Raw genomic sequence first — 27,636 nt, forward strand, 5'->3', positions numbered from 1 at the left:
CAAACTCTGCTGCCCAGACGGTTGACCTAAACTCCACAGCAAAGACATCAAAAATGCAACTAGCTCTGGGCATATTGGAACTTGTTTAAACCTGACTACATGACAAATCACTTAGTATGTAGCAACACTAAGGCCAGGCTGAAGGGAGCAGAGAATTGCAATGCATACTCAAGGCCTTTCTCCCCCCCCCCTCTCTCTTCTCTGAACCATATTCAAAATTCTGAACCGGGATTGACCTCACCTGGCCTTCCAGGTGCTGACAGATAAGTAGAGCAGTCTTGTTCATTTATAATTTACAAAAATAACCTTTAAGCTTTTTGACAAGGTCAGGTGCTTAAGAGGAGGAAGTGATAAATAGATGGAGTGTAAATAATGCTTCACGACACCCCCAAGTTCAGTGCAAGGTTGGAAAGGCTGGTGCAGAGGTGGTTTTTTGTATTATTATTATTATTATTATTATTATTATTATTATTATTATTACTGTCGGTATTTGTGTTTGAACAACTCGGGGGAAAGGTTTCAAATGACAGCACATTGGTTTTGTTCCGATTTGTGCGGTTTGCCTCCCCAGAGGGAAAATACACTGTATTTTTCTAATGTTCACACTGTTGTGCTTCGTGCATCTCTTTCTCTCCGCCCCCGCCCCCCCGTAACCCACTGCTTTGTCTTCTCGTGTCTTTGTGGCAGGTTTTCTGCTTCCTTCTCAGCCTGCCTCGCCATCCTTCCTGTCATCACCAAAGAGCCCCCATGTAGCCATAAGGCTTTGGGTATATTTCCCACCCCCCCTTTTTCAAATGTCCTCTGTGTGTTCTGCATGCTGGCATATGGCAGAACTATAATCATATTCTGGAGGGGGGTGGGCAGGGGCTGACAGGCAACATCACCCGGAAATCCCAAGATAATGCCACTCGGAGTTGCCTCCAATGGGCACCAACACTGGCAGTTGCAGGAGGCATGGTGGCCGCTTCTTGTGGCCGCACAGGTTGGGCTTTCAAGGAGGAAGTGTGATGTGGAAGCTGGAGGGTGGGTGGAAGGATTGATGGTTGCTTTCTCCCTATAGTGGGCAGGAGAGAGAGCTCAGGGGCAACCAGAACCACTGGAGTAAACAGCCTTGAAATCAGCCAGCAGGCCTAAGTTTGTACCATGAAGGACTGTTAAGGGGACCTGTCTCATATGTTGTTGTTGTTTAGTTGTTTAGTCCTGTCCGACTCTTCGTGGCCCCATGGACCAAAGCACGCCAGACACTCCTGTCTTCCACTGCCTCCCACAGTTTGGTCAAACTCATGCTGGTAGCTTCGAGAACACTATCCCATCATCTCGTCCTCTGTCGTCCCCTTCTCCTTGTGCCTCCATCTTTCCCAGCATCAGGGTCTTTTCCAGGGAGTCTTCTCTTCTCATGAGGTGGCCAAAGTCTTGGAGCCTCAGCTTCAGGATCTGTCCTTCCAGTGAGCACTCAGGGCTGATTTCCTTCAGAATGGAGAGGTTTGATCATCTTGCAGTCCATGGGACTCTCAAGAGTCTCCTCCAGCACCATAATTCAAAAGCATCAGTTCTTCGGCGATCAGCCTTCTTTATGGTCCAGCTCTCACTTCCATACATCACTACTAGGAAAACCATAGCTTTCACTATACGGACCTTTGTTGGCAACCTGTCTCATATATAAAGCTCTATGTCCCGAGGAGGATGGCTTTGTAGCTCGGCGGTGGAAAACGTGGTTTGCATGCAAGAGGTCCTGGGTTCAGTCTCAGGCATCTCCAAGGAGGACTGAGAAAGAGCCAAATCAGAGACTTCGGAGAGCGACTCCAATTTTGTGTAGACAACACTGAGCTAGCTGGACCAACGGCAGATTCAAGTCTACAAATATGAGAGTTAGCAGCCATTCTTGACCCGTTGATGCCCTCAGTGGGGAAATGGCACCCCTCTCACACCAACCTTACTTCTGCACATCACATCCTTTAAACTTAAGGCGTTTTTGACCATTGGGTATTGTAACAAAACACTTTGATGCTTGACACATTGCTTTTTCCATTTCTGAGGGGAGGCACAAACCAGTGGCTGAGGTCTCATCTCCTCTTCCACCAACATGACTTGCTGGAATTCTTCCTGCACTGTCCCTCTTCAGACTGCGGGGTTTTGGATTTGAATGCCCCCGTTACAAAAACTCCCTGCGTGTTGAAAACAAACGCCCTAAGGAGAGGACCTCAGGTGAAACCCTTTTCATCATTTCCAGGCTGTTGGAAGACATGAAAGTTGAGCAAGTAGGCCCCTGTGCTGACCTTACAATATTCACAGGAGTCGGATACAACGACCAGTACAGTCAGCGGTCATATTAACTTTGGGACATTAATGACTTGTAGCCGTTGTCCTCGGGGCGCATTCCATAAAGGCGCAGGCCTCCATTGTCCCGAAGCTTCATAACATTTTCTTCCACTGATTCATTGAACTCGAGATCCGCTGTAAAAATAAACCGCACTTCTCTTTACCTTGCAGACGTTTCCAGCAGAAGTGTTTCTGCACCTGGCCTAATTTCCCCTTCCTCTTCCTCTGCCTCTTGCTTTCTTCTTGAGCTCCCGGCGAGAACTTCCCCGTCTCCACAGCCTTAATAGAGACATCCATTCATCGGCACAATGCCTTAGCAGCGCTATTCACCATTACACAGCGAAACACACTTCAGCCTCCACGATTAGTCACTCCTGTCCACGAGGACTTGCATCAGACAGGTGGCATTTCTGCAATTATCATTTTCAGATGCCCTATTCTGAATCTTGTTAAATTGCACTGGGGGGTGGGAATTATCTCTCCTTTGCCACCATTGATTCCGTTTGTCCTTGGGACAAGTGTTGCATCTCTGCAATAGGGCTATTCATGTCATCCAAAGGCACTGACACACTACAGAGCCTTAGCTCTGTGTATGTTGTGTGTTAAGTGGCAATTGCAGCAATTTTATACTCTTCCTTCTCAGAAAGATCTTTGTCAGTAGTGATACCATGACAAAAGACTAGGGTTTACTGCGAGAGACACTGAAACCCCTTTATTTATTTATTTTTAATCCTATCAAGGTTTTGTCTCGAGGCTTCATGTCTGAATAAAGCTTTATAGAAAACCTTCAAGGTAACTCACTTCCTGATCTATCACAATAAGTTTAGGAATATGAAGTATAGGGTATCAAGCTTGTTCTTTGCGAAACCTTAATCAAAGCCTCGGAAACTGGCCTCACTTTTTTATTGTTTTGCTTGTTTATTATTATTTGTACATTTATTAATCACATTTCACATACATGTCTCAAGGTAATCCGCATATATTTCGTAAAAGAGTTTTGGAAACAGTACAGTGAACTGAGAATCGGTTTCAAAACGATATGTATGAACACAGAGAAGGAAGGTTAGACCACCTCAACTTTAGTCTGCCATGGCTGGTGTCATATGGCAGCGAACTGCCTTTTAGGTAAAGGTAAAGGGACCCCTAACCATTGGGTCCAGCCGTGGACGACTCTGGGGTTGCGGCGCTCATCTCGCTTTACTGGCTGAGGGAGCCAGCGTACAGCTTCCAGGTCATGTGGCCAGCATGACTAAGCCGCTTCTGGTGAACCAGAGCAGCGCACGGAAATGCCGTTTACCTTCCCGCCGGAGCGGTACCTATTTATCTACTTGCACTTTGACGTGCTTTCGAACTGCTAGGTTGGCAGGAGCAGAGACTGAGCAACAGGAGCTCACCCCGTTGTGGGGATTCGAACCTCCGACCTTCTGATCGGCAAGCCCAAGGCTCTGTGGTTTAACCCACAGCGCCACCCGCGGCCTTTTATGTAGGGGGAGGTTAACCCTTTCCCAGCTTCTGGCTGTTTGAAAAGTAGTGGGATGAGTAAAACAAAAAACCCAAACCCACTTCCATGCCATTCTCTTTGTCATTCTTGCCCCCTCCCCGCCCCCGTTGTTTGAAATGCCAAGATTTTTAAAAGACAATAACTTTCGGCATCAGTAATCGCTCTCCCATCTGCTCCGGCCTGCTGCTTCTAAATCTGCGTGTTCTCAGCTGCGGCGCATTCGCCTTCCTGCTTGTCTTCCTCTCGGAGATAAGAGATGCCAGCAGAACCTAAACTCTTAACAGCATGATGGGGGAAGGATCTTGCGGTTTGCTTCAGCTGGAGCTTTAGCAATGAAGAGGAGACCTAAAATTGAAAAGAATTGTGTCCCCCTTTGAAAAAAAATCCAAAACCAGAGGTTTTTCCTTGCTGTAAAAACACGAAAAAAGCTGCCTTTGCTCCTCTACTCGTTTGCTACACAAAGACGTAGGATTTCACTGTTCTTCTGTTGCAATAGTCACCTGATCACTGCAGTTATTGGGTGTGTGTAATGATGCTTATCTGTCATTGCGCCAGAAATAAGCGTAAAGGCATAAGAGCCTGCTGGATCAGGCCAAGGGAGACCTGTTTAGTTCAGCATCCTGTTTTCACAGTGGCCAAGCAGACGCCTGTGGGAAACCCAGAAGCAAGTCCTGGGTATCTCCACTTCTGATACCCAACAACTGCTTTCAGAAGTATGCTGTCTCTCAACAGCGGTGGCAGAACATAGCCATTGTGGTTAGTCTTATTCCCCCATCAATAGTCTTAAGGTAAAGGTAAAGAGACCCCCTGACCATTAGGTCCAGTCATGACCGACTCTGGGGTTGCGGCGCTCATCTCGCTTTATAGGCTGACGGAGCCAGCGTACAACTTCCGGATCATGTGCCCTGCATGACTAAGCAGCTTCTGGCGAACCAGAGCAGCGCACGGAAACGCCGTTTACCTTCCCGCCGGAGTGGTATCTATTTGCACTTTGACATGCTTTCGAACTGCTAGGTGGGCAGGAGCAGAGACTGAGCAATGGGTGCTCACCCCGTTACGGGGATTTGAACCGCCGACCTTCTGATCGGCAAGCCCGAGGCTCTGTGGTTTAACCCACAGCGCCACCCGCATCCCCATAAATCCCTCCCCATAAATTTGTCTAATCCTCTTTTAAAGCTGTCCAAGCTGTTGGCCACCACTACATTTGCGGGAACAAATTCCTATGAGCTGTATGGATAAGTATTTTCCTTCCCTTTCCTGAATCTCCCAACATTCCACCTCATTGGCTGGTCACCATTGGGTGCTTCGAGTATTACAAGACAGGGAGAAAAACGCCACCACATCCGTTTCCTCCATGCTATGCAGAATTTTATACATGGCTGCAGGGGCGCCAACTCCAGGGGGCCGAGTGTTTTTGGCCCCCTCCAATATTTTTTTTGGGGGGCAGCTCCCCAATGTTCCCTACCATCAGGGGGCAGAGGAGACCGAGTGATGAACCAAGCACAGCTTCCGTAGCCGTCTCCTCCTCCTACTGCCGTGTCATGGAAAAGTGGAAGGAATCCATGAATGAAGTGCCAAATTTGTAGGTTGTGCCATCGTCTCTTGAGTAGGATGACACAATGGGCTGCTCCAGACATCTTGCCAGATGCTGTCATCTTTCTAGTTCTTGCTGCAAAGCAAAAAAGAAGGTTCCTTTTTATTTCCAAGCCGTTCTCCACACACACACACCCCGGGCCTGGCGTTATGTTGGGCTCAGGCTTTGTTGTGAAGGTGACCATGGGAAACGCTTGCACGACTGTCAGTATCTAAACTCTGATTTAAAACTCTCTCCATCTCAAAAGCTCAAGCCATTGCCTGCGTACTTCGATGAAGGGAAATCTGCCTCGTATATGCCAGGTGTACCTTGCGAGATAATGGAGTTGGCTTGGAAAACACAAACACTACATTATTCATTTGGGAGCTCTACATGGTACCGAGATTAGCAGCGAAGAGAGAGCCAAGCCCTTGTAGATCAAACCATGGCACTTGCAGGCTCGGTTAATGACGCAAACTGAAGGGACCCCTGCTGGGCGGCAGAATTACCTCCATGTTGACTTCCCCCCTTTTATAAGAAGAACTGTTACTTTAAATTCCCACCATCGACCCAAGGCTAAGTGCTAGGAGCACAGGAAGCTTTGTTGTTGTTAAGTCATGTCCGACTCTTCGTGACCCCCTGGACCAGAGCACGCCAGGCACTCCTGTCTTCCACTGCCTCCCGCAGTTTGGTCAAACTCATGCTGGTAGCTTCGAGAACACTGTCCCACCATCTCGTCCTCTGTCGTCCCCTTCTCCTTGTGCCCTCCATCTTTCCCAACATCAGGGTCTTTTCCAATGAGTCTTCTCTTCTCATGAGGTGGCCAAAGTATTGGAGCCTCAGCTTCAGGATCTGTCCTTCCAGTGAGCACTCAGGGCTGATTTCCTTAAGAATGGAGAGGTTTGATCTTCTTGCAGTCCATGGGACTCTCAAGAGTCTCCTCCAGCACCAGAATTCAAAAGCACCAATTCTTCGGCCATCAGCCTTCTTGATGGTCCAGCTCTTACTTCCATACATCACTTCTGGGAAAACCATAGCTTTAACTATACGGACCTTTGTTGGCAAGGTGATGTCTCTGCTTTTTAAGATTATGCCAAATCAAACCCACAGTCCATCTGTCAAGAACTGGCTGGGTGAGGAAGAGTGTGGGAGCCACCCACCCGAAAGCCTCCCAGGGAGGACACAGAAGACGATAACATGGACCCTAGACTGTGGCGCTGGGACACTGAAAAGCAGTCCGGGGAAGTGATGAACTAGGAGGTGTTAGAAGCAGATAGGCTGAGCGATCGGGGGCGGGAGGAGATCAGGAGGAGGACCTTCCAGGACAGGGCTAGAGGCTGAGAGTCACAGTGTGAGTGCAGACGCAGAGAGAGAGATGGGTCAGAGGTTGTCCTCTCCACCCAACAGCAGGACAGTCCCAGTCCTGCAGGCCCTCCCCCCCCCTCGGACATCCCGATCGAGGAGAGTCCTGCACATTGCTGAGTGACAGGCCAGACAGGCCCAGAAGAGGAGCTCACCCCCTTGGTGCCGCATTCATCTGCTTGGGAGGGATCCAGAGTGAGCGGCCGGAGGGGGAAGGGTGGGGCTAGTGGTCAGTTCTGTGATTTCAAAAAGACTAAGAAGACTACTGCAAGACAGGAGAAGGTACAGGGAAGTGTAGCAAGCATGGCCAGGAGGCTTCCTTATGTGGAAAGGTTTTTTGTTTAATAAAATAGAGAGAAAGACAGACCATGATAGAGCTACATGAATGCATGCGTGGCGTGAAGATGTGGATGGGAGGCAGTTATTTCTCAACCTCTTGTATTACTAGAACCCCGAAGCAACTGGATGTCGGGAGATTCAAGGCAGAGAAAAGGGACGTGCTTCTTCATACAAAGCAAAGTCGAACTATAGAATTCACTCCCACAAGGTGTAGCGATGGTCACCAACTTAATCGTCTTTTAAGGACCGATTACAGTGGTGTCCAAACTTTTTTCAAAGAGAGCCAGATTTGATGAAGTGAAGGGCTGTGAGGGCCAACCAAAGTTGTTGACCTTTCTTTAGGATTGAGGTTGATGAGGTTTTTTTGGGATTTTACCCCAGGAAATAAACTGCCACAGGGGCTGGATTAAACTGACTGGCGGGCCACATTAGGCCGCCGGAATGGACTTTGGGCATGCCTGGATTAGACCAATTCATTGAGAATAAGGCCACCAATGACTATATGCCTTCTCCGGGATCAGAGACAACACACTTCTAAACACTGAGGGAGAAGAGCTTGAGGCGGCTGTTGCCCTCATGCCCAGCTTGTGGGCTTCCCATTTGGGACATCTCTTTGGTTACGGTAGGAAACAAGACGCTGGATTAGATGTGCCCCCATTTGGCCTGATCCAGCACCCGGGCTCTTCTCATGTTACATTTTGGGGTGAGGGAACACTTTCTCTCTTCTCGGAAACTTTGGCGCTTTCCCAGGCCCCCCTACGCGGGTCTCGTTGCAGTCTAAATCCTTGTTCTGAAATGTTCTGTTTAAAATGGGGAGGCCGTATTTTTAGTGTCTGCTAGAAGCATCACATGCAAAAGAGTCACTTGCAGATGAAAGCTGGAGGGCTGTTTATGCTCTACTGATAGGGACCTTGCCAATGAAGGCTGGGTTAAGGTGCGAAAGGGAGTTTGGGATGCTCTTTCCACTCTTCCCCACCCCTTGCCCAGCAGTAAGCTGGCGTCCTTGATAAAAAGAGCAACCGAAACTGACGTTCGGGAGAGGGAGGAGGCTCGCCACCCTCTCTTCTCTTGGAACTTCCTGTAATAATCTAACCAAACAGTTTTGAGATTTCAGAACGCTCCCCGCTTCCTAATTAGGACAAGCTTAAAAGGGAACAGTTGGCATTCCCGTTGGTGAGGCCCATGTGCTACCTGCAGCAGGCCAAGTCGAGAATGAAACTGATTTCTCCCTTACCTACCTTCCGCGTTCAGCAGCTGCTCCGAACAGGTGCTCACTCTCTTCGGAGCAGATGGCACCAAAAGTAGGCTTGCTGGCAAGTTTCTCTACAAAGCGGCCCTTCTTCTCGCATGCATTGATGTGCGTATGCAAAGAGGCACATACAGTCGGCGCTCCCCCTTTTTGTTGTTGTTGTTGTTGTTGTTGATGTAGCTTCACTTGCCGTAGAAGGTCAGCGACTAACGGATCCTTCCGCTCTCAACAGTTACTTTCGGGATCGAGTGGCAATTGCTAAGTAGGGAACCGTTCCGAAATCATCTGGGTTCTGTGAGACCTCTGTTTAAAGAGCCATGCATCTGTGAGCATTTAGCTAGGGTCTGGATTCCCCTCAAATTTCAACTGAATGGTTAATACAGTGGTACCTTGGGTAAAGAACCTAATTCGTTCTGGAGGTCCGTTCTTAACCTGAAACTTTCTTAACCTGAAGCACCACTTTAGCTAATGGGGCCTCCCGCTGCCACCGCGCCGCTGCTGCGCGATTTCTGTTCTCATCCTGAAGCAAAGTTCTTAACCCGAGGTACTATTTCTGGGTTAGCGGAGTCTGTAATCTGAAGCGTCTGTAACCTGAAGCATCTGTAACCCGAAGTACCCCTGTACTTTGAACTGCTTTTCGAAACAGGGCACTTGTACTTGCTTACTACATTTATATGCTGCCTGTCCTCCAAGGAGCTGAAGGCAACTTCTGTTTTGTCCCCACAACAACCCTATGAGGTATAGAGACTCACCCACCCAGTGGGGATTTGAATCCAAGTCTCACTGGCCTTAGCCTTAAACACTCTAGCCACTGTACCATATCAGCTGCCTGCACAGAATATTCATTTTTTGAAATGTCCATGCTGCCTAATATGCATTTTCCACCTGGTCAGCCAGTGTACAAAATTTCTGTTTGTCAAGCTCCGCACTGAGAAGGAGTCGCACAATTGACCAAATATGACAGGGACCCATGAAGTGCAGTTACAACTTTGTATATCCGAACTTCCTGGTTCTGTAGATGTGCCTCATTGCAGTGGCACAGAGAGTGGCGTATGCTAACCTCATTACTGTGGAGCAAGGAGGTTGTGCCAAGGCCCCTATGATGCAGTTGCAATTCTTTTATAACAGACTAGTGCCCAAAATAAAGCACAGTGCACTTAATGGCAGCCAGTAAGGTCTACATGATGGTGGTTCTGTAGCAATTAGGGATCGGGGAGGAATGCGTTTCATCCGCTTTTCACAGTGGTCCAGCCCAATCCAACACTCCTGAACTCTCAGAACTACACAAATTACACTGATTTTGCAGTGCATTTTCAGTGTGCACAAAGTACGCAGAGGACGTGCTCATAATAGGTGCTTTACAGGTGAATGCACTGAAATGCATCAAAAAGTGCATATTTCATGTAAAATGTATGTCTTTTACATGAAAGGCACATGCAAAATACATACGATTCAGTGATTGAAAAATCCACTTGCTGCTGGGTGGCACCGACCTATGATCATGCTTGTTTGAAGGCTTGTTTGAAGGCTAAAGGAATCAGTAGGAGATAAGGCCATGTTCCTAAGCATTCTTTCTTTGTGTTTTGCTTTCCCAATTTCCCCCCCCACCCTGGTCTATTGCTCGGTAACTTAGGTAAAGGTAAAGGTACCCCTGCCCGAACGGGCCAGTCTTGACAGACTCTGGGGTTTGTGCGCCCATCTCACATCTATTGGCTGGGGGCCAGCGCTGTCCGCAGACACTTCCGGGTCACGTGGCCAGCGTGACAACGCTGCTCTGGCGAGCCAGAGCCGCACACGGAACGCCGTTTACCTTCCCGCTGGTAAGCGGTACCTATTTATCTACTTGCCCCCGGGGGTGCTTTCGAACTGCTAGGTGGGCAGGCGCTGGGACCGAGCAGCGGGAGCGCACCCCGCCGCGGGGATTCGAACCGCCGACCTTTCGATCGGCAAGCCCTAGGCGCTGAGGCTTTAGCCCACAGCGCCACCCGCGTCCCTGCTCGGTAACTTACCTGTCTGTATAAACCAGTCCCCTTTCTGTCCATTTCATGCGTCAGAAGCAGGCTTTTGTCTACCAAACCTCATGATGTAATAAAGTCATGAACTTGCTCGAGCGAAGCCAATGGGACATCAGTACTTGCATCACAGACCATGATGGAAGGCCTTATTTTGGTCTTCTGGTCACTCAAGATGAGTCAATGCCATGGCTCTGGAATATGCTAAAAGGATCAGTTGCTCCTCTCTGCACATTCCACAAAACGCAGAGGCTGTCAAGCACACCCTTCTCTCTGTTGTTGAAGTTTTGGCCTGATGGTTCCCTCTCTCCCAATTGTGCCTCGCAAGCCTCGTCACGTTCATTCAAGCCATGTAAACCAACATGGGCTTCAAGAGTCACAGGCGCTGACCAGAAGGGCCTTGCTCACTTCCTTTCTCTCTGGGCACAAAAGACCCCCACACTTGCTTGGCTTCGCTGTTCATTTTGAACAAACAACTGGAGCCAAAGCAACCAGATGAGACTGACATCTGTCTCTTTAACTCTTGCCAAGTCACTGCTGTTCCATGGCTGGCAGGGAAGGAGAGGGGCTGCAAACGCCAAGTTCTCTTGGAAAGGCATGGTGCATTCCTTGTTACTCTCCCTCCCTCCATCTCCCTCGCCTGCCTCTTCCCTCTCTCGCATCTGGTACTTCTGCCGTGGCTGGAAAGAGAGCAATAGGATGGAAGTCGGGGAGGAGATCAACGCTAACAGGGGGACAGAGCCTGTAATTTATAAGCCCACACCCTGTTTAAAAGGCAGAGAGAGAGGTTCTGCCATACATTTAAAGCACTCCCATACACTTTAACAGCTCCCCGCCCCCAAAGAAATCCTGGGAAACGTGGTTTGTTAAGGGTGCTGGGAGCTGTAGCTTTGTGAGAGGTCTCCTCTAAACCTCTCAGCACCCTTTATCAAATTATAGGTCCTGGGATTTGCCGGGGGACGCCGTGCCTGTTAAAGTGGTACGGTGGGAATGTGGCGTGGGAGGTGCTAGCCCTGCAGAAGAGATACGGCTACCAAGGTGAGAAGAGCAATAGCTGCAAGGACTAACACACAGTAAAACAGAAGAAGGTTTTCAAGAGGTGTCCGATCCTGGAACTATGCCTTCCTTGGAACACAACATCCCCTGCAAAATCTCCAGCGTTTTGCGGACAAAAATAGGACCGCTCTTGCCCAGGCGTAATACCTGGGAGAGTCCCAGTCAGTCAGTGTAGACCCGTCTTAACCAAACAGGTGGCCTCCAGATAGTTTGGTCTCTAGCTCCCTCCCTCCCTGACTATTGGCTGTGCCAGTTAGGGAAGCTGTAGTCCCCAAACAACTAGGTTGAAGAAGGCTGCTGAAGGCAATACAGAGTCAGCTGGGCCTTTGGTCTGACATAGACAAGGCAGTTTCCTGCCTTCCTAACACTTAATATTCCTAAGCATATGTGCTTTTATGCCATTTCAAAGAAGCCTTCCCTGATTTCTTTCAGCAGACAAATTATGGGCAAGATAGTGGGTGAGTGGCTTCCTAGTGGATTAGTCAATTGGGGCTGTTTCAGGAAAATGGGATCGGGTGAAGTACATGCTGCTATAATGCCTAAGGGAAAGCGCAGGGCTCATCCACACTTAAACTTTGCTCCACATTTCTAGGCAGAGGTCTGGTCTTTCCAGGTTCTTGTTCAAGTGCATTGGGGGGGATTACCTTGCTGCTCCCCCCCCCAACCCACTATTGGCCACTGATTAGGAGCAAAAGGCAATTCACAGAAAACCTACTCCATTTCAGTGGTATTGATCAGGTTTCCTCAAGGAAAGCAGCAGGGCAAAAAACAACCACCAAACAAACACTTGGATACGGATCGGGAAAGTTCATATCTTTGCCTAGAAAGTATGCAGGGCAGAAGGTGGATAAACCTTCAGTCACATACACAGATTAACTTTCTCCTTCATATTGGAGCTTCCGCAACTTCCACCAGAGATGGGAAACGGGGCCGTTCCAATCTTGCCCCAATAAATTTATCGTGGTGAATGCGTCTTGCTCACAGACTGGTTGGCCTCCATAGTCCAGTGGCTATTTGGGGGAGAGGGGTGCAGCCAGAAGCTTAGGTGTCCATTGCGATGGGCAGATATCAAAGCAGTCAGCCTCACGGGTGAATATTTCACATTCAGATCTGCAGGGGTTAAAAGCAAAGCACGGTTCCTGTTTGGAGGGCAGAAAGGGAGCCTCTGAGCAGGAGTTGTGCCCAGAGCTGGAAAAAAGAGAGGACACTTTAAATTATTCTCTTTTTTTATAACTTAAAAGTCTCCTCTGCAGGACCGAACAGCCTGTCCTAACCCCTAGACCCCTTTCTGAGATTTTAGCAGCTGGTTTCGTCAGCAGGCCAATATAAGGAGGGCACAGAGGTCAGAGTATGATCTCCTGTCCCTGATTTATCAGCTGCCACCAGCAGGTTTGTGGCAAAAGCAAGGTCGGACGCCGATCCTGCAGCAAGCGTGCGTGGGCCGCGAAGAGACTGGCAGGGTCTGGAAGGCTCCTTTTATCTGCTAGGAGAACGTGGGCGAGTTACAGGTCGAAAGTTGCTTCTCTGCCAGCCAGAACTGGCGCCTGGGCCGCCTCCCGTTGCGTCCTGTTCTCAGATCTTATGTTCCCAGGAATGAAGAAAGGTGACCTGATTTCTGCTGTCCCCAACCCGCAGGATGACGGTTTGACTTTGCTCAGAATTCCAGCTGCATGCAAACTCCACTTTAGTCGCTCTGCCTTCAGAAGGGCACGGATGGGTGTATGTATGAGGATCAGGATGCCATTTAAAGGCATCCAGAAACAGGGCACTCTGGATAAACGAAAGGGAGCACAGAAAGGCCAAAGTGGAGCTGCTGCTGTACGCCTTTGGCTCAGAGGCATGTTCCGCAGAGCTGTTTTGCTGGGAGGGCCTTTCGCTGACACAGCATTTTGGGGGAGCATCCTTTGTTTATTCACAGCACACCACTTTCAGACTTCGGATGTAAACAAGAAAGCCTTCCTTTTCTTCTCTTTTTCGCAGCATCTTAGACTCCCCACGGTATGGTGCCAGCAGCCAAAACAACAACAGTCCAACTCTGTGGAATTGGATTCTTCCAAACACCTTTTCCGCAGTTAGGGAAATACATTCCCCCCCCTTCCTTTTCCTCCCCCTGGAGACATGCCTGCTTTCCTAACTGCGAAGACTCAGGATTTAACTATTTATTTGTGTGTTGTAGTTCACCCTGCTCTTTGTTTCATCTTCACAACAGCCCAGAGAGGTAGCTTAGGCTGAGAGGCAGAGACTGGCCCAAGGTCACCCACTGAACTCCGTGCCTGAGTGCGGATTTGAACTGTCCTCTCCGGTTGTCCTAGTGTGACACGCCAGCCACTAAAGCAAACTGGCTCTCTTGGTCACATCCCCCCCGGGCTCCTTTGGGAAGAAGGGCAGGATATAAACTGAAGAGATGCATAAGTAAACAGAGTTCAAGGAAACCGACAGGCTTTCTCCTACATTCAAATTGTCCGCACGTAAAAAGCAAAGGTAGATCTGTCGGTCCATGGAGAAGGGGAAACTCCTCAAATCCACAGCTAGGCAATGCCATTATTAAGGTCAGCTGAAAACATTGCAAAATTGTGGCAAGCTTTCGAGTTCTCAGGACTCGAAATCAGGTGGAATGCTATGCATAGCAGGGGGTGATGGGGAACAAGAAGAAAACTGGGGGGAAACCCGACAACAGAAAGACCCAAAATTGGGCTGTGTGCTGTCTTCTACGAGGTCAGCTTATGGACTCAGTTCCAAGATGGATATGGCTGGCTGGATATGTCTCTCCCAGGTGATTACAGATATCAGGTAATATCAGATATTACAGATATCACCTAATGGAGAATTAGCTGCTCCCCATTTCTGAGAAATTGGCTCTACAAAAATCCTCCCACTCATTCCGTTTCCTTCTTGGCTGAGATTGCACTATGTAAGAACCATTTATTTCAACCCAAAACTTTGGCAAGATAAAGGGGTTAGATGGGATCCCCCGTAGCAGCGGAAATAGGCAGTCGTTGCCTGGAGGAATTGGATCAAAACAATCCGTTTTTTGCAATCACCTGATTGTAACAAGTCTCTGGTATGTAGTGAATGCCCCCACCCCCATTTTCTGTAGTACAGTAGACCTAGATGGCTACCATTCTGGAAAGCAAGTGAAAGTAATTTCACACACACCAATTTGCTTCCAATTTGTTCTCTGAAAGCTGGGGTAAAAAAAAACCCCACTTTCGCCTCCTCCATGCAACTAAGAGAAGAGGTTCTTTAAACACGCACCCAGAAATGGAAGGAAGTCAACAATAAGGAAGGAACTCTCGTGGAACTGGAGCATCCGGTTGGCCACCGTGAGAAAAGGATGCTGGAATACATGGACCACTGGCCTGATCCTGCTTATGTTCTTATGTCCTCCCTGGGTAGAGCCCACCCTGGCATTGTGGACTCCTCTCCTGACGCCCACATATAGAGGAGGGGGCCTCCACGCATATAGTTCAGGCATGTCCAACAGGTAGATCGTGATCTACTGGTAGATCACTGGACGTCTGCGGTAGATCACTGGTAGATCATTGGCTCTCTCCCCAAAGATGCTGAACAACTGTGACTCCCCTAAAAAGAGCTCAACATTTTACCTCCTCAACAACTTTGACCCGAACGCCCCCCCAAAATGGGCCTTCCTCCTTCCTAAACAGAGCTCAACAACTTTGACCTGAACCCCCAAAAAGGGACTAGATCACTGCCAGTTTTTAAGTCTGTGAGTAGATCGCAGTCTCTTGGGAGTTGGCCACCCCTGATATAGTTCATGCAGAGACTTCTCTGGAATTTGCAGCCCTGAACTATCAGGTTTGCAGAGTCCCGGGGGAGTTTTCACATGTGCAACTGTGTGTGTGGAGACCCCCAAGCTATAGAATCGCGCTCTAGCCTCTGATTGTTGGCTGGTGGATCACGCAAATGAATTTCTTACCTCAGTGCAAACAATTCCTAATGGGATTCTCCCTCCTTTTCCTCCCTCTTGCAGGTGTTGACGGAGAATGGCTTTGGCACGATCACCACTGAGATCCGCGAGGCTCCAGAGTTCTATTACGCGGAAGAATATCACCAGCAATACCTGAGCAAGCACCCTAATGGCTACTGCGGACTTGGAGGCACTGGGGTTTCCTGCCCCATCGGCGTCTAAAAGCAATCTTTCCTCCTGCAACCACCTCAGCACCTTAAAGCAAGATGTCGGGCGCAAAGGGACACGCTCTGAATCCTTTCTACCGTTGGGCTGCAGTCTTCGGGGTGCTCTCCCCACGAGTGAATGCCGTGAAATCAAAGGCACCTGCTTGCAAGGAAAGGCTGAGAGCTGAGCTATACATTTAGCAGAGCCACACGCCTGGAGTCCTTGTTGGACTCCACCACTTCAGGATGCAGACGGGGAAAATCATTTTTGTTTCATGCTCCTCCATGTAAGTAAAAATCAGCTCATCGGATGCCTCAACTGATGTACTGCCATAGCCTGGAATATTAGTTTTCTATGCACAAAGCGTTTGGGTTTTTAAAAAAAAGAAAAAGAAAAGGGAGCGTTCAAAAACGCACTCCCCCAATCTACATTCTGAAGTGGTGCAGTCCAGGAAGGCCTGTAATGTGTATTTTTGCGGAATCTACATGGCTCGGAATCCCAACACAAGCACCTAGGTGGGCGTAGTCTCTGCAATGGAACCCAGGGATGGACTGAGTGTTTCACGCTGTGGGCCAACATTAGCCCTGGAATCTGAAGGGGGTGTGGAAGGCAAGGCTGTGTGTTCCCATGCAGGAGAGAGAAGAGATAGAAAAACAAGATGGTGTGTGTGTGTGTGTGTGTGTGAAAATCTTTTGAGAAGCAGGCAACAGAGAAAGAGCAAAACATCTGCACACCCCTCTAGCTTCTTTGCTCATACTTGCAAAGCCCCCGTTCAGTTGTTCAAGCCCCGTTCATGGGGTTAGAATATTTTGCAGGGTTGGCGGGGATATTCTGGTTGCCCCCACCTTCTGTTGTTTCCCTGTCACCCAACCTTTGGAGGTCTTTAAGCAGAGGCTTGACAACCATATGTCAGGAGTGCTCTGATGGTGTTTCCTGCTTGGCAGGGGGTTGGACTCAATGGCCCTAGTGGTCTCTTCCAACTCTGTGATTCTATGATTCTAACCTCCACCATCCTCCATGCACCAGGGCTGAAGGTTTGAAGCGAGCAAGCTCTGCAGACTCCCCCCACCCCCACAGGATTTAGAAGCCAGTCTTGTAGAGTTCTGTATCACCAGCATGACACCCCAGCGTGAGGAAAGCAGTCTTCACATCTCCCAACGCCGATTCATGCAGCAGTTTAGGGGCGAGAATGTGACGAGAGAGGGTGGGGATGACAAGAATGGCCCTTCTTCTCCCCCCACGATGGAATCCTAATGGTGTGAATTCGTTTTGAAACTGGTGCCAGAGCTCGCTTATATCAATCTGTGTTCAGCTAATGCCTTAATTCTGTGGGTTCAGGCAGCCACAGATCTTTTATGTGTGCTCTTGCAGAAGTTAATTCTGTCGGAAGGCATTTCGGGAGGCGAGCTACCTGGGCACAACTGAGATGCTTTTGCAGCTGTGGCATCTAAAGCTTCTGCTATCCTCTCGGGGCGGGGAATTTGCTGGAAATAAGTGTGAAAATGGAGAGCTTGGACTGTGGGGAAGTCTCTTGACTGAAGGAGGAGCCGCAAGGTTTGATTTCCGTAGCATCAGATGTGCAGTTTTATAAGATCCTCGGCCCATGGGTACCCTTCTGTTACTGCCCCAGATGTCTATGGCATGCAATTCCCACCCCTATCCCCCCAAAAGGACTCCTGTGATTCTCTCCCCAGTCCTTCACTCAGTTGTAAAGAATGCAGTTGTTTCTTATTTGCGAGAGCAGCTGCGACGTGGGGAAAGCTGAAGAAACCTGGCTTCCCTTGACCCAGGGGGTGGTCTGGATCGGTAAGGAGACTGTATCAAATGTAATGCAATAAAGAGCTTCAGGTTGATAAGGAAAAAAGATGTTTTGTGCTGTTATCTCGAGTCCACAAGCCTTGGAGTTGCTTTTTGGCTCTACAGTGGTGCCTCGCAAGACGAAAAGAATCCGTTCTGTGATTCTCGTCGTCTAGCGGTTTTTTCGTCTTGCGAAGCAAGCCCATTGACGGATTAGCGGATTAGCGCTATTAGCACTTTTAGCGGCTTATCTGCTGATCGGATCAGCTGATAAGCGGCTTAGCGGCTTAGAAAAAGGGGGGAGGGGGAAAACCAGCAGGAACTCGCAAGACATTGTCGTCTTGCGAAGCAAGCCCATAGGAAATTCGTTTTGCGAAGCACCTCCAAAACGGAAAACTCTTTCGTCTAGCGAGTTTTCCGTCTTGCGAGGCATTCGTCTTGCGGGGCACCACTGTATACAGTGAGGCTGCCGACCTGAGCTTGGAGACTCAGTTTCATTTACCACTCCCCTCTGTAAAGCTACAGATCAAGTCCCTCCATAACTGAGATTTCTGCAGAGTTGCCCGCCGCTGGAACACCAACCATCTAATCAACCCTTGCACCACCGTTCAGCCCCCTTCCATCTGCTCTGCCGTGGCAAACAAATGTGGGTTGGATCGTTTCAATGGCCACGTGCTCAAAGCCACTGTCCCACGACTGCTTCAGGGCATTCTCCTTCCGCCCTGCAGTTGGGTGGTGGGAATGGGTCATGTGGCGTAGGCGCCAACTCCCTGGGGCACCCATGAAATTCCCCATGGAGGGGCCGGGCACCCACAAATTTCGGTGCCAAGGCCATGCACTGCATGGCACCCACAGTCGTGGGGCCAAACTGCCTTGGTGGTGAGCAACATTCCCCATCGCCACCCATCCTTTTCAATGTTTGCCCTTGGTTAGGGTCTAACATGTGATTCTGCCCTCCTTCCCCAGCTGCCCCCCTCATCCTTAGAAGGCATGGTTCCTATAGTAACAGAGCACATTGTGTGGAAGCGTTATACCTCCGAATTGTTCTGTTATTCACTGTCAAGGAAACTGGCCCTATCTAATTTCCCAGGCGCAGGGGTGAAAAGGGGAATAGAGTATAATAGTGCTGCAGCTGATTCTTTACTCGTGGCTGCCTTCACCTCTTTGGTTAGTATTGGCCGGGCGGCGGGAGAGTGTTATTTTTTCTCCCGCTACTGGGTGAGGGCCTCTGGCACAGGAAGGCCCATTTTCAAGGAGCAGTAAGAAATTGCAACCTTGAAGCCGCCGTGCTTTTTGCACAAAGAGATTGGATTTATTAGCAAATCGGATACCACGGGCCTTGAGCTCAGCAAGTGTCTGGAGCGGTTTTCCTCCTTCCGGAAAACAAATGCCCCCCTTCAGCTGTTTGGGGCTATATGTATCGCTATGCTGGGCTGCTGCCATTTGGAAAGAGGTTTCGCTCGGTCTCTTATGTTCGTAAGTGCTGCGCGTGGATGCAAGACACACCTGCCCATTATCTCCATGGTTTTTTAAGGCATTTCTGCAACCCACCACATAAAAAGTTCCTGGTTATTTGTAACCTGGATTACGACACTGCGACCTGACATAGCTAGAGGAGCTGCCATATTGGGCCCCAACTGCCCTATACATTGAAAGCAGATTTTCAACCCAAAATGCATACAAAAAAACTCACAGAGCAGATGCATTTGTCACTAGATTCCTGGTGGGGTTTTTTACATTAATATACCGTATTTTTCGCTCTATAAGACGCACCAGACCACAAGACGCACCTAGTTTTTGGAGGAGGAAAACAAGAAGAAAAATATTCTGAATCTCAGAAGCCAGAACAGCAAGAGGGATCGCTGTGCAGTGAAAGCAGCAATCCCTCTTGCTGTTCTGGCTTCTGGGATAGCTGCGCAGCCTGCCTTCGCTCCGTAAGACGCACACACATTTCCCCTTACTTTTTAGGAGGGAAAAAGTGAGTCTTATAGAGCAAAAAATACGACAATTTAATTTCTAAAATAGCAGCGGTGGGGATTATGCTACCTGGTGTAAAGTTTTTGGGTAGTACATGCCCGGAGACTGGTGGTTATTTGTGTGTGGTGTATGTGTGTGTGTGTGTACACACACACACACACACACACACACACACACACACAAAGCTCATTTGAAAAGCCACTTCCCTTTTCTTCCTTGGGATTGCCAAATCTTGACATTGGCTCCCTTGTGACGCTTCCTCCTTTCCGTATTCAGATGTCCCCCTGGGGAATTTAACAGAGGCTAGACATCCGCAGACTGCCGGCCTTCCAACTCACTGCCGGACCCAGCATTCCATTATGACATCACCGCAAGGGAACAGGCTGGTGGGTGACATCACATGGGGACTGGCAACATGGGAGGAGCTGTGAGTGATGTCACTTCTAGGCAAACAGATTGCTTATGTCCCGTACAATGAGGAATGATGGGATTGCTGCTTGTAGCTTCTGGTCTGAACATGAAGACAGAGGGCCTCTTTAGAACGAGGCTGAAATGCTACAGCGCCTTCTCCTGTTGCTAGCATCCTTCACGAGAATCTCCCATACAGGTAGGCGGATTCTGTTTCCGCGGTACTTCGTTTATTCCTGGTACCTAGGTGGCAAAAAGCCCCCAGTCTTGGTGCTGTCCGCAGGAACCAGGGGGGGAAAGAAAACGGGTTTGAAACACAAGTCATCGTACTGCAAGGCCCATGGCCATGAAACACGCTTCCAGCCAAGCCCGGGCTCACTTTCCCTAGTCTGCCATATGGGCACAAATCTTGCAGGGAATAAAATAATTCTGCTATCTCTTGACAGAGCTACAGGCCTTGCCCCCTGTGCATTGTGGCCTGTGGCCTGAATTCAAAGCCATCTCAGGATCAGGAACAACGGCTGCCTCCGAGATACTTCCCTGGCAGGCCAGCATCCAGTCAAATGAGCTGCATTTCTGTGGAGGTGTGATTCTGAGCAGTTGGTGGGTCCTGTCTGCTGCTCACTGCTACACGGAGGAACTGTGAGTACTGAGGATTGCCTTTAAGTAGATAGCAAGTTGTCTTAAAAAAAAAACAAAATTCCCTCTGTTATTTTAATGGATGAATTAAGAGTATGATCCATAAATAACCTTTGTCCCTGAGGAAGCTCACTCTCCAAACACTCTTTGGAGCAATCTTCAAATAATAATGCTATATATTAATCGCGAACGCCTCCTTTGAGTATGGATCCTAAGCACCATCCATACACAACAGGGAGGGATCAGCAGGCTCACGTTCAAATACACACACATATATATAATGAAAATGTAAGAATGTCGTCATGCTGCAGTTCACCTGGCTGCAGACAGGTGGTGCTATGAACTACACTCTGATGGCAAGCTTGGGTCTCAGAGCTGTTAAGCCATTACAACAGGCAAGGAGGAGGGAACTGGAGATGAGAACCAGGGAAGGAGGCAGGAAGGTGGCAGGAAGGCAGCCCACCCAGGTGAGCAAGCATTCCAGGCAAGCCGTAGACGTTTGACATGGCCTGTGGGGAAGGGGTGGTTTTGACAAGGTGCAAAGAGACACTCGGAGGGCGAAGAGGAAGGAAGCAGACGAGAGAATGGAAGACAGACAAGTCAAGGCAGCACATGGACCAGGTGAGCGGGTGAGCATCCCAGACAGGCGAGTGGGTGGCCCAGGGGTGCTTTGGCAAGGAGTAAGAGGAGCAGCCGTGTGTGTGTGTGTGTGTGTGTGTGTGTGTGTGTGTGTACAGTCATACCTTGGAAGTTGAACGGAATCGGTTCCAGAAGTCCGTTCGACTTCCAAAACATTCGGAAACCAAAGCGCGGCATCCGATTGGCTGCTCACCAAAACGTTCGGAAACCGGAACACTCACTTCTGGGTTTCAATCATTTGGGAGCTGATTTGTTTGGGAGCCAAGGCGTTCCATATCCAAGGTATGAATGTGCTAGAAAAAAGAATACCTAAGGAGAGGGAGGTCATAGAATCATAGAATCATAGAATGATAGAGTTGGAAGAGACCACAAGGGCCATCAAGTCCAACCCCCTGCCAAGCAGGAAACACCATCAGAGCACTCCTGACATATGGTTGTCAAGCCTCTGCTTAAAGACCTCCAAAGGAGGAGACTCCACCACACTCCTTGGCAGCAAATTCCACCGTCGAACAGCTCTTACTGTCAGGAAGTTCTTCCTAATGTTTAGGTGGAATCTTCTTTCTTGTAGTTTGGATCCATTGCTCCGTGTCCGCTTCTCTGGAGCAGCAGAAAACAACCTTTCTCCTTCCTCTATGTGACATCCTTTTATATATTTGAACATGGCTATCATATCACCCCTTAACCTCCTCCAGGCTAAACATGCCCAGCTCCCTTAGCCGTTCCTCATAAGGCATCGTTTCCAGGCCTTTGACCATTTTGGTTGCCTTCCTCTGGACACGTTCCAGTTTGTCAGTGTCCTTCTTGAATTGTGGTGCCCAGAACTGGACACAGTACTCCAGGTGAGGTCTGACCAGAGCAGAATACAGTGGCACTATTACTTCCCTTGATCTAGATGCTATACTCCTATTGATGCAGCCCAGAATTGCATTGGCTTTTTTAGCTGCCGCGTCACACTGTTGGCTCATGTCAAGTTTGTGGTCAACCAAGACTCCTAGATCCTTTTCACATGTACTGCTCTCAAGCCAGGTGTCACCCATCTTGTATTTGTGCCTCTCATTTTTTTGCCCAAGTGCAATGCTTTACATTTATCCCTGTTAAAATTCATCTTGTTTGTTTTTGCCCAGTTTTGCCCAGTTCAAATGGCTTAATGCTTAATGACTACTAAGCATGCCCATTGGACAGCGCTGCCCAACTGTTGGGTGGGTGGAATGGAAAACTGGGCAAAGAGAGAATGGAATGGAGTGTACTGAAAAAAGGGCAGAGCTGGCTTTCAGGAAACCTGTACAAGAATGTTTCCCACGGCAATGTTTTGCTGCATGTTCAACTTTCTGAGTACCTGAGGCTTTGCCTCTCATTTGTTTTGCTTCGTCTTGGGAATGGTGGGGGGTTGGGGGGAGAGCGCATGGATCCCAGCACACAAATGTTGCCCCGCAAGCCTTCCCCACCCTTTCTAAGCTGTTTTATGCTAATTCAAGTCAATGGTTCATTGGGACACAGCCCTGGGGCTCATTGTTTGATCTTTGTTGATGCTCTGCCTCTGTTTCCTTTGTCCCCAAGTCCTTCAGATCTCCATGTGGTGGTTGCTTTGAATGGGCATGAATTGGAGAGAATGAAGTTGGACAGGGTGCTCATCCACGAGGACTTTGACTGTACAAACCTGAACAACGACGTTGCTTTGCTTCTGCTGGCCTCTCCAGTAGAGTTCGGTGAAGAGAGGACTCCCATTTGCCTGCCCTTGCTGCAGGACCTTGGAGTGTGGCAAGACTGTTGGGCTGCAACTTGGAGATCCACAATGCCGGGTATTGCATTTTCTAGTCCAGGGCTCAGTCAAAAATACTCCCCTGAGTTTGCCACACACACATACACTCGCTGCTGTAAGTCGGAGCAGATGGGGTGTGTGAATGTGCAGGTATCCATTGGCTCAGTCTGCACTTCAAGGTGAAACTATCAAATCCACAGTTTCCGAAACCACATGCGAACCCAAACACAGCTGTCCCCTTTGAAATTCGCATTTGAATTTTGCAGTGCAGTTCTCCAGCCAAGTATCATGCAGAAAATTCATAGGCTCGTGTAACGTGTACATGAAAACTCAAGTACTGGTGTAAAATAATACAGAAAAACACATTATGTTAGGGAGAGTTGCTTTGTAAAAATGTGTGCGTGTGACAAAATTGCATAGAAACAAGAAATTTGTACTAAGGTGCTGATTAATTCTCGTGAGAACTTTAAAGGGTTTTCCTCCCCAAACTGATAGGAAGATACAGATAACTGAACTTAAGGTTTAGGGAGATTTTAGGAATGAAAAATGGAGAGAAACCAAAACTGTTGGACTCTGAGCTTGATTGCAGCAGCTAGACTGCTGACTGGGAATGGCTGCCGAGACCACATAACACCAGTCTTGAAAAACTTACATTGGCTCCCAGTATGTTTCCAAGCACAATTCAAAGTGTTGGTGCTGACCTTTAAAGCCCTCGGTCCAGTATATCTGAAGGAGCGTCTCCACCCCCATTGTTCTGCCCGGACACTGAGGTCCAGCTCCAAGGGCCTTCTGGCGGTTCCCTCACTGCGAGAAGCCAAGTTACAGGGAACCAGGCAGAGGGCCTTCTTGGTAGTGGCGCAGTTACAGGGAACCAGGCAGAGGGCCTTCTTGGTAGTGGCACCTGCCCTGTGGAACGCCCTCCCATCAGATGTCAAAGAGAACAACAACTACCAGACTTTTAGAAGACACCTGAAGGCAGTCCTGTTTAGGGAAGCTTTTAGTGTTTGATGCATTACTGTATTTTAATATTTTGTTGGAAGCTGCCCAGAGTGGCTGGGGAGGCCCGGCCAGATGAGCGGGGTATAAGTAATAAATTATTATTGTTATTATTGAACTGGGAACTCAGTGGCTTGTGACAGAGACCTCTCCACGAGATCTCACTGGGAGGAACCAGCACAAAATGATCTAGAGCAAGTGGAAACACCAGCCTTTGTAGCTGGCAGGCTATAGATTTGGCCTCTGAATTGCCCAGATCTTTTGCCCTTGCCCTTGCCCTGGCCAGCAGGGCAACCCCTCTGCCCTGATGCCATGCCACCAGCATCCGAGGCCCCTCTTGCGCTTTGAGAAACGCAGGCTCTCCTGTTCTCAATTCCAGAGCAGCACAAGTCTCTGCGCTGCACAGAGTGGCGAGGCCTAAGCGAAGCCCCCGCCGTCCCATTCACCCCTCTCTCTTCCTCCTGTCATTTCTGAATGGCGCTGCCTCCCCCTCTTTCCTCTGTGCCTGCAGGCGACGATAACACACCGACCAGAGTGCTAAAGAAAACGGAAATGTCTCTGGTCAGCGGGGAGACCTGTTCCAAGAGCGTACAGGGGCTGACGGAGGGCATGCTGTGCGCCGTCTCTGACGAAGGAGGGAAGGAGAGCTGCAAGGTATAATGAAGCTGGCCCTGTACTGCTGTGCCGCAGGCTGGGGAGGCAGGATGGATGCGGTAATGATCTTCGATCTCTTCCCCGGGCTTCCTGGGGGCTGCTAATGTTTCTCTGCACAGCCTCCGGAGAGATGGGGAAGACTTATTTTAGCAAGCTTACAAGTAGGGGAAGTCCTGGTCACCTACAGGGATATACAAGCCGCGTCCTCCAGTCTTGTTCTGAGTTCCAAAAAGGGGAAGAGAGATGTCTTCATGTTCCTTTATCCCTCCTTTTGATTATGTTTGTTCCTCGCCCTCCCTTTTCCCTTTTCTCCTTCCCTCTCTTATTATTCCCTCTCCTTCCCCCTCCTCATTTTCTTGTCCAGCTTTTCTGCCTCCACTGATACACACTGTGTGTTCAGAGGAGTGAGCTTGTGGCTGGAGGCGGAAACTCTTTAGGAAGAGATGCATATTCTTTACTCAAGAGGAGGTTTTGCAGAAGGTTGAAACCAGGGCTCCCCCCCCCCAGCTGGAACTCGCTGGAACTTAGTTCCAACACCTCTCAGGTGGGCACCATCGCCATTACAGTGGTACCTCGGGTTACACACGCTTCAGGTTACATATGCTTCAGGTTACCCGCTAACCCAGAAATAGTACTTCCACTAACCCAGAAATAGAAATCGCGTGGCGGCAGCAGGAGGCCCCATTAGCCAAAGTGGTGCTTCAGGTTAAGAACAGACCTCCAGAATGAATTAAGTACTTAACCCGAGGTACCACTGTGTAAGAGAACGAGGGAGGTGTTTTTTGTGAGTTCCAGCATCGCTTTTTCTAGAAAAATAGCACTGGTTGAAACTGTATGGAAAATGCAGAAGGGAAAGGGAACAAGGGAGGGTGAGGAATTAATGTGGGGTATTTATAAACCACATGATTGCTATTTATTATCTATGGTGCGCCTTCGACGTCTCGGGGGCTTTGAAGCTTCAAGAGCAGAGGACTCTTGCCTTGAGGGGCACCCAATGTTCAACACAGTGTAGATAAGGAAAGAAAAGGCATGAATGGAGATTGGGGTAAACGGAGAAGAATGTGCCTTTGTTTTGGTTGAAACACGGGCTCAGAAAATGTCTCCATTGAAGTTTTTAGTAACAAAAAAACCCCTAAAGTGTCTGAGTTATCCGATAAAACTGAAAATCCACAATTCACGTTAGGACCATTCCATGATTAGACCAACCCAATTGTCACTAAACTTTGGAGAAGCTTTTGATGCTTAAAGTCATTTGATGTGTAGTCATTGAACACCTAGGCTGATGATGAAGGGTTGTGGAAAACTCCCAACATTTGCGCACTGTTTTCTGGTGTTTTGGCTGCCCATCAAGTGGCTTTTGTGTGAATTTTGGGGCTTATGGAGAGGAAAGTTTGCCTCTGGACCTTGAGAGATTTGGGATACCTAACAGGTGTGTAACAACCCCTCACTGCAAAGAATAGTGCAAAGATGGCAGCTTCCTTTCTGCTTCTCCAGAAAGTAGGGCCCGAAAACAGTGCTTTCGAATTGCAGGAATGAAGATTCCAACTAAACCTTAGGAATAACTTTCTGGCAGTAGGATCTGTTCAGCAGTGCAATAGGCGACCTTGAAGGTTTGTAAACAAGAGTTTGGGTAGCCATCTGCAAAGGATTCATTCGTTGCAATTCCTACGTTGCGGGGGTTGGACTACATGAACCATGGGGTCTCTTCTGACGCCACAATTCTATGAGGATGTTGACCTCTTTCTCTTGTGTCCTTCTGACCTCTCCCAGGATGACAGCGGGGCTCCTTTGGTTTGCACTTCCGGAGAAGGCAGGAGATGGTTTGCGGTTGGACTAGGCAGTCAGGGTGAGGCCTGCGAAGGAAAGGGCAGCCCCGCTGTCTACACTGTTGTTTTCAGCTACCTCAACTGGATAGAAGAGGTAACGGCCGAGGAAGGGAAACCATTTATCGCCGAAGGAGTGGACGTTGTTGTGGCCGATTCTGAAATCCCTCCTCCCGGTTTGGCTCAGATAGAAGAGGTGACGGCTGAGGAAGAAAATCCATCAATCCCCGAAGGGGTGGACGTTGTCATAACTCATCCCGAAGTCCCCGTTCCCGGTTTGGCTGACTCTCCCTTCCTTTCCGCCCCCTGTGCCGTTGCTTCTGTTCTGATGTCGATACTTTTCCGTTTATTGTAATAAAATCTGCTTTGCAAACGCTCTCTCTCTGTTGCAAGAGTTCTCGCTCGCTTTCTTCACGCGTAAAATAAATAAAGCTCCGAAAAACGAAACCTGAGGGCCGTCAAATGAGCATGCTTCCTGCACGTTCCCCCAGGGCTGACTTCTTGCAAGTAGTTGCACGTTTTGCAGTACAGAGGGACATCTTGTGGTTACACTGCGCACTGCAGCCAGAGAGAGGCTGCGCTGCAACAGAAGATGCTGTGTACATACATCAACTGCTGCTGTAGGCCACAGACCACCTCTGGCCCACCCCTGGCAATCCAGAATTTGCCTCTGGCCCTCCTCTCTCAGACCTGCACCACCAGATATGCTACTCCGGGTCAGGATGCTACAGGAGTGTGTGGGTGTCCCCTTTTGACAGATGGGCAGCATCACTCACCTGTCAATCTCAGTCTCCATGACATCATGATGGGAGGGGTCATCCACAACATCTGGAAGGAAGCCGGTTGCAGAAGGATCGTTTGCATCACTGATAGTGCTGTTATTAATGGGTTTTGCCTCTCTGTATGCTCGCAAATCTGTTTGCAAAGAGGCTGCTGAGAAGTTCTCAGCGGAAGGTGGGAATCATTCCTTTGCACCTTTATCTTTTCATTCCCTGCCTTGTGGAAAGTTTCCCCCTCTTCCTGCCACTTTCCTCACCCTCTGTGTTTGTGTGTGTGTCTTTTTTTAAGGCTGTTTACTGGCTGTGGGGGAGAGAAACTTTCTTTATCTCTGTGCAGCTCCTGGCATGTATTAGGCATTCAAATCAATAGTACCGACCATTTATTTCTTAGATAAAACAGAAATGCTTACCCAAAATACACCAAGGCAGCATTCAGCATGCAAAATTACAATGAGGTAGATAAAAACATCACCAAAGATTAGGATTAACGTTTTTGTTTAACCCATTCTGCATTCCACATATTGGTAATTACTGTGATATTTTCTTTTCCAAATATGTAGAAGTATTCGTTAAACCTCAACAAGTGTAATCTTTCTCCATGTCTGCTCTGATACTGCTT

The 27,636-nt window shown here is 48.8% G+C and overlaps 2 protein-coding genes and 1 long non-coding RNA gene across 6 annotated transcripts in view; 2 read left to right on the forward strand and 1 right to left on the reverse strand.

Annotated features, from left to right (window-relative positions):
- The window catches only part of MSRA (methionine sulfoxide reductase A), a 216,712-nt gene extending 200,934 nt beyond the window's left edge, over nt 1-15,778 (forward strand). For all 4 annotated transcript variants that reach the window (XM_082217948.1, XM_082217947.1, XM_082217946.1 and 1 more), the window contains one exon: nt 15,403-15,778. In XM_082217948.1, coding sequence (XP_082074074.1) covers nt 15,403-15,561 — 159 coding nt within the window. In that variant the 3' untranslated portion in view covers nt 15,562-15,778. The remainder of the gene's footprint in view (nt 1-15,402) is intronic.
- A 150-nt stretch (nt 15,779-15,928) lies between these two features.
- LOC309529660 lies at nt 15,929-17,460 on the reverse strand. The gene is made up of 2 exons (XR_014218262.1): nt 16,550-17,460; nt 15,929-16,417 (listed from the first exon to the last, which is right to left on the reverse strand). It is a non-coding gene; the product is annotated as an uncharacterized lncRNA (long non-coding RNA).
- A 2,265-nt stretch (nt 17,461-19,725) lies between these two features.
- Nucleotides 19,726-26,614, forward strand: LOC309529538 (serine protease 55-like). Its single transcript, XM_082217856.1, has 5 exons — nt 19,726-19,927; nt 20,175-20,370; nt 22,564-22,805; nt 24,273-24,415; nt 26,186-26,614. Exons 1-5 carry the CDS (start codon nt 19,873-19,875, stop codon nt 26,591-26,593), a joined length of 1,044 nt encoding a protein of 347 aa, XP_082073982.1. The 5' UTR covers nt 19,726-19,872; the 3' UTR covers nt 26,594-26,614.
- The last annotated feature ends 1,022 nt before the right edge of the window (nt 26,615-27,636 follow it).

The sequence above is a fragment of the Podarcis vaucheri genome, assembly GCF_965113315.1.
Source record: "Podarcis vaucheri genome assembly, chromosome: 3".
Classification (NCBI taxonomy): domain Eukaryota; kingdom Metazoa; phylum Chordata; class Lepidosauria; order Squamata; family Lacertidae; genus Podarcis; species Podarcis vaucheri.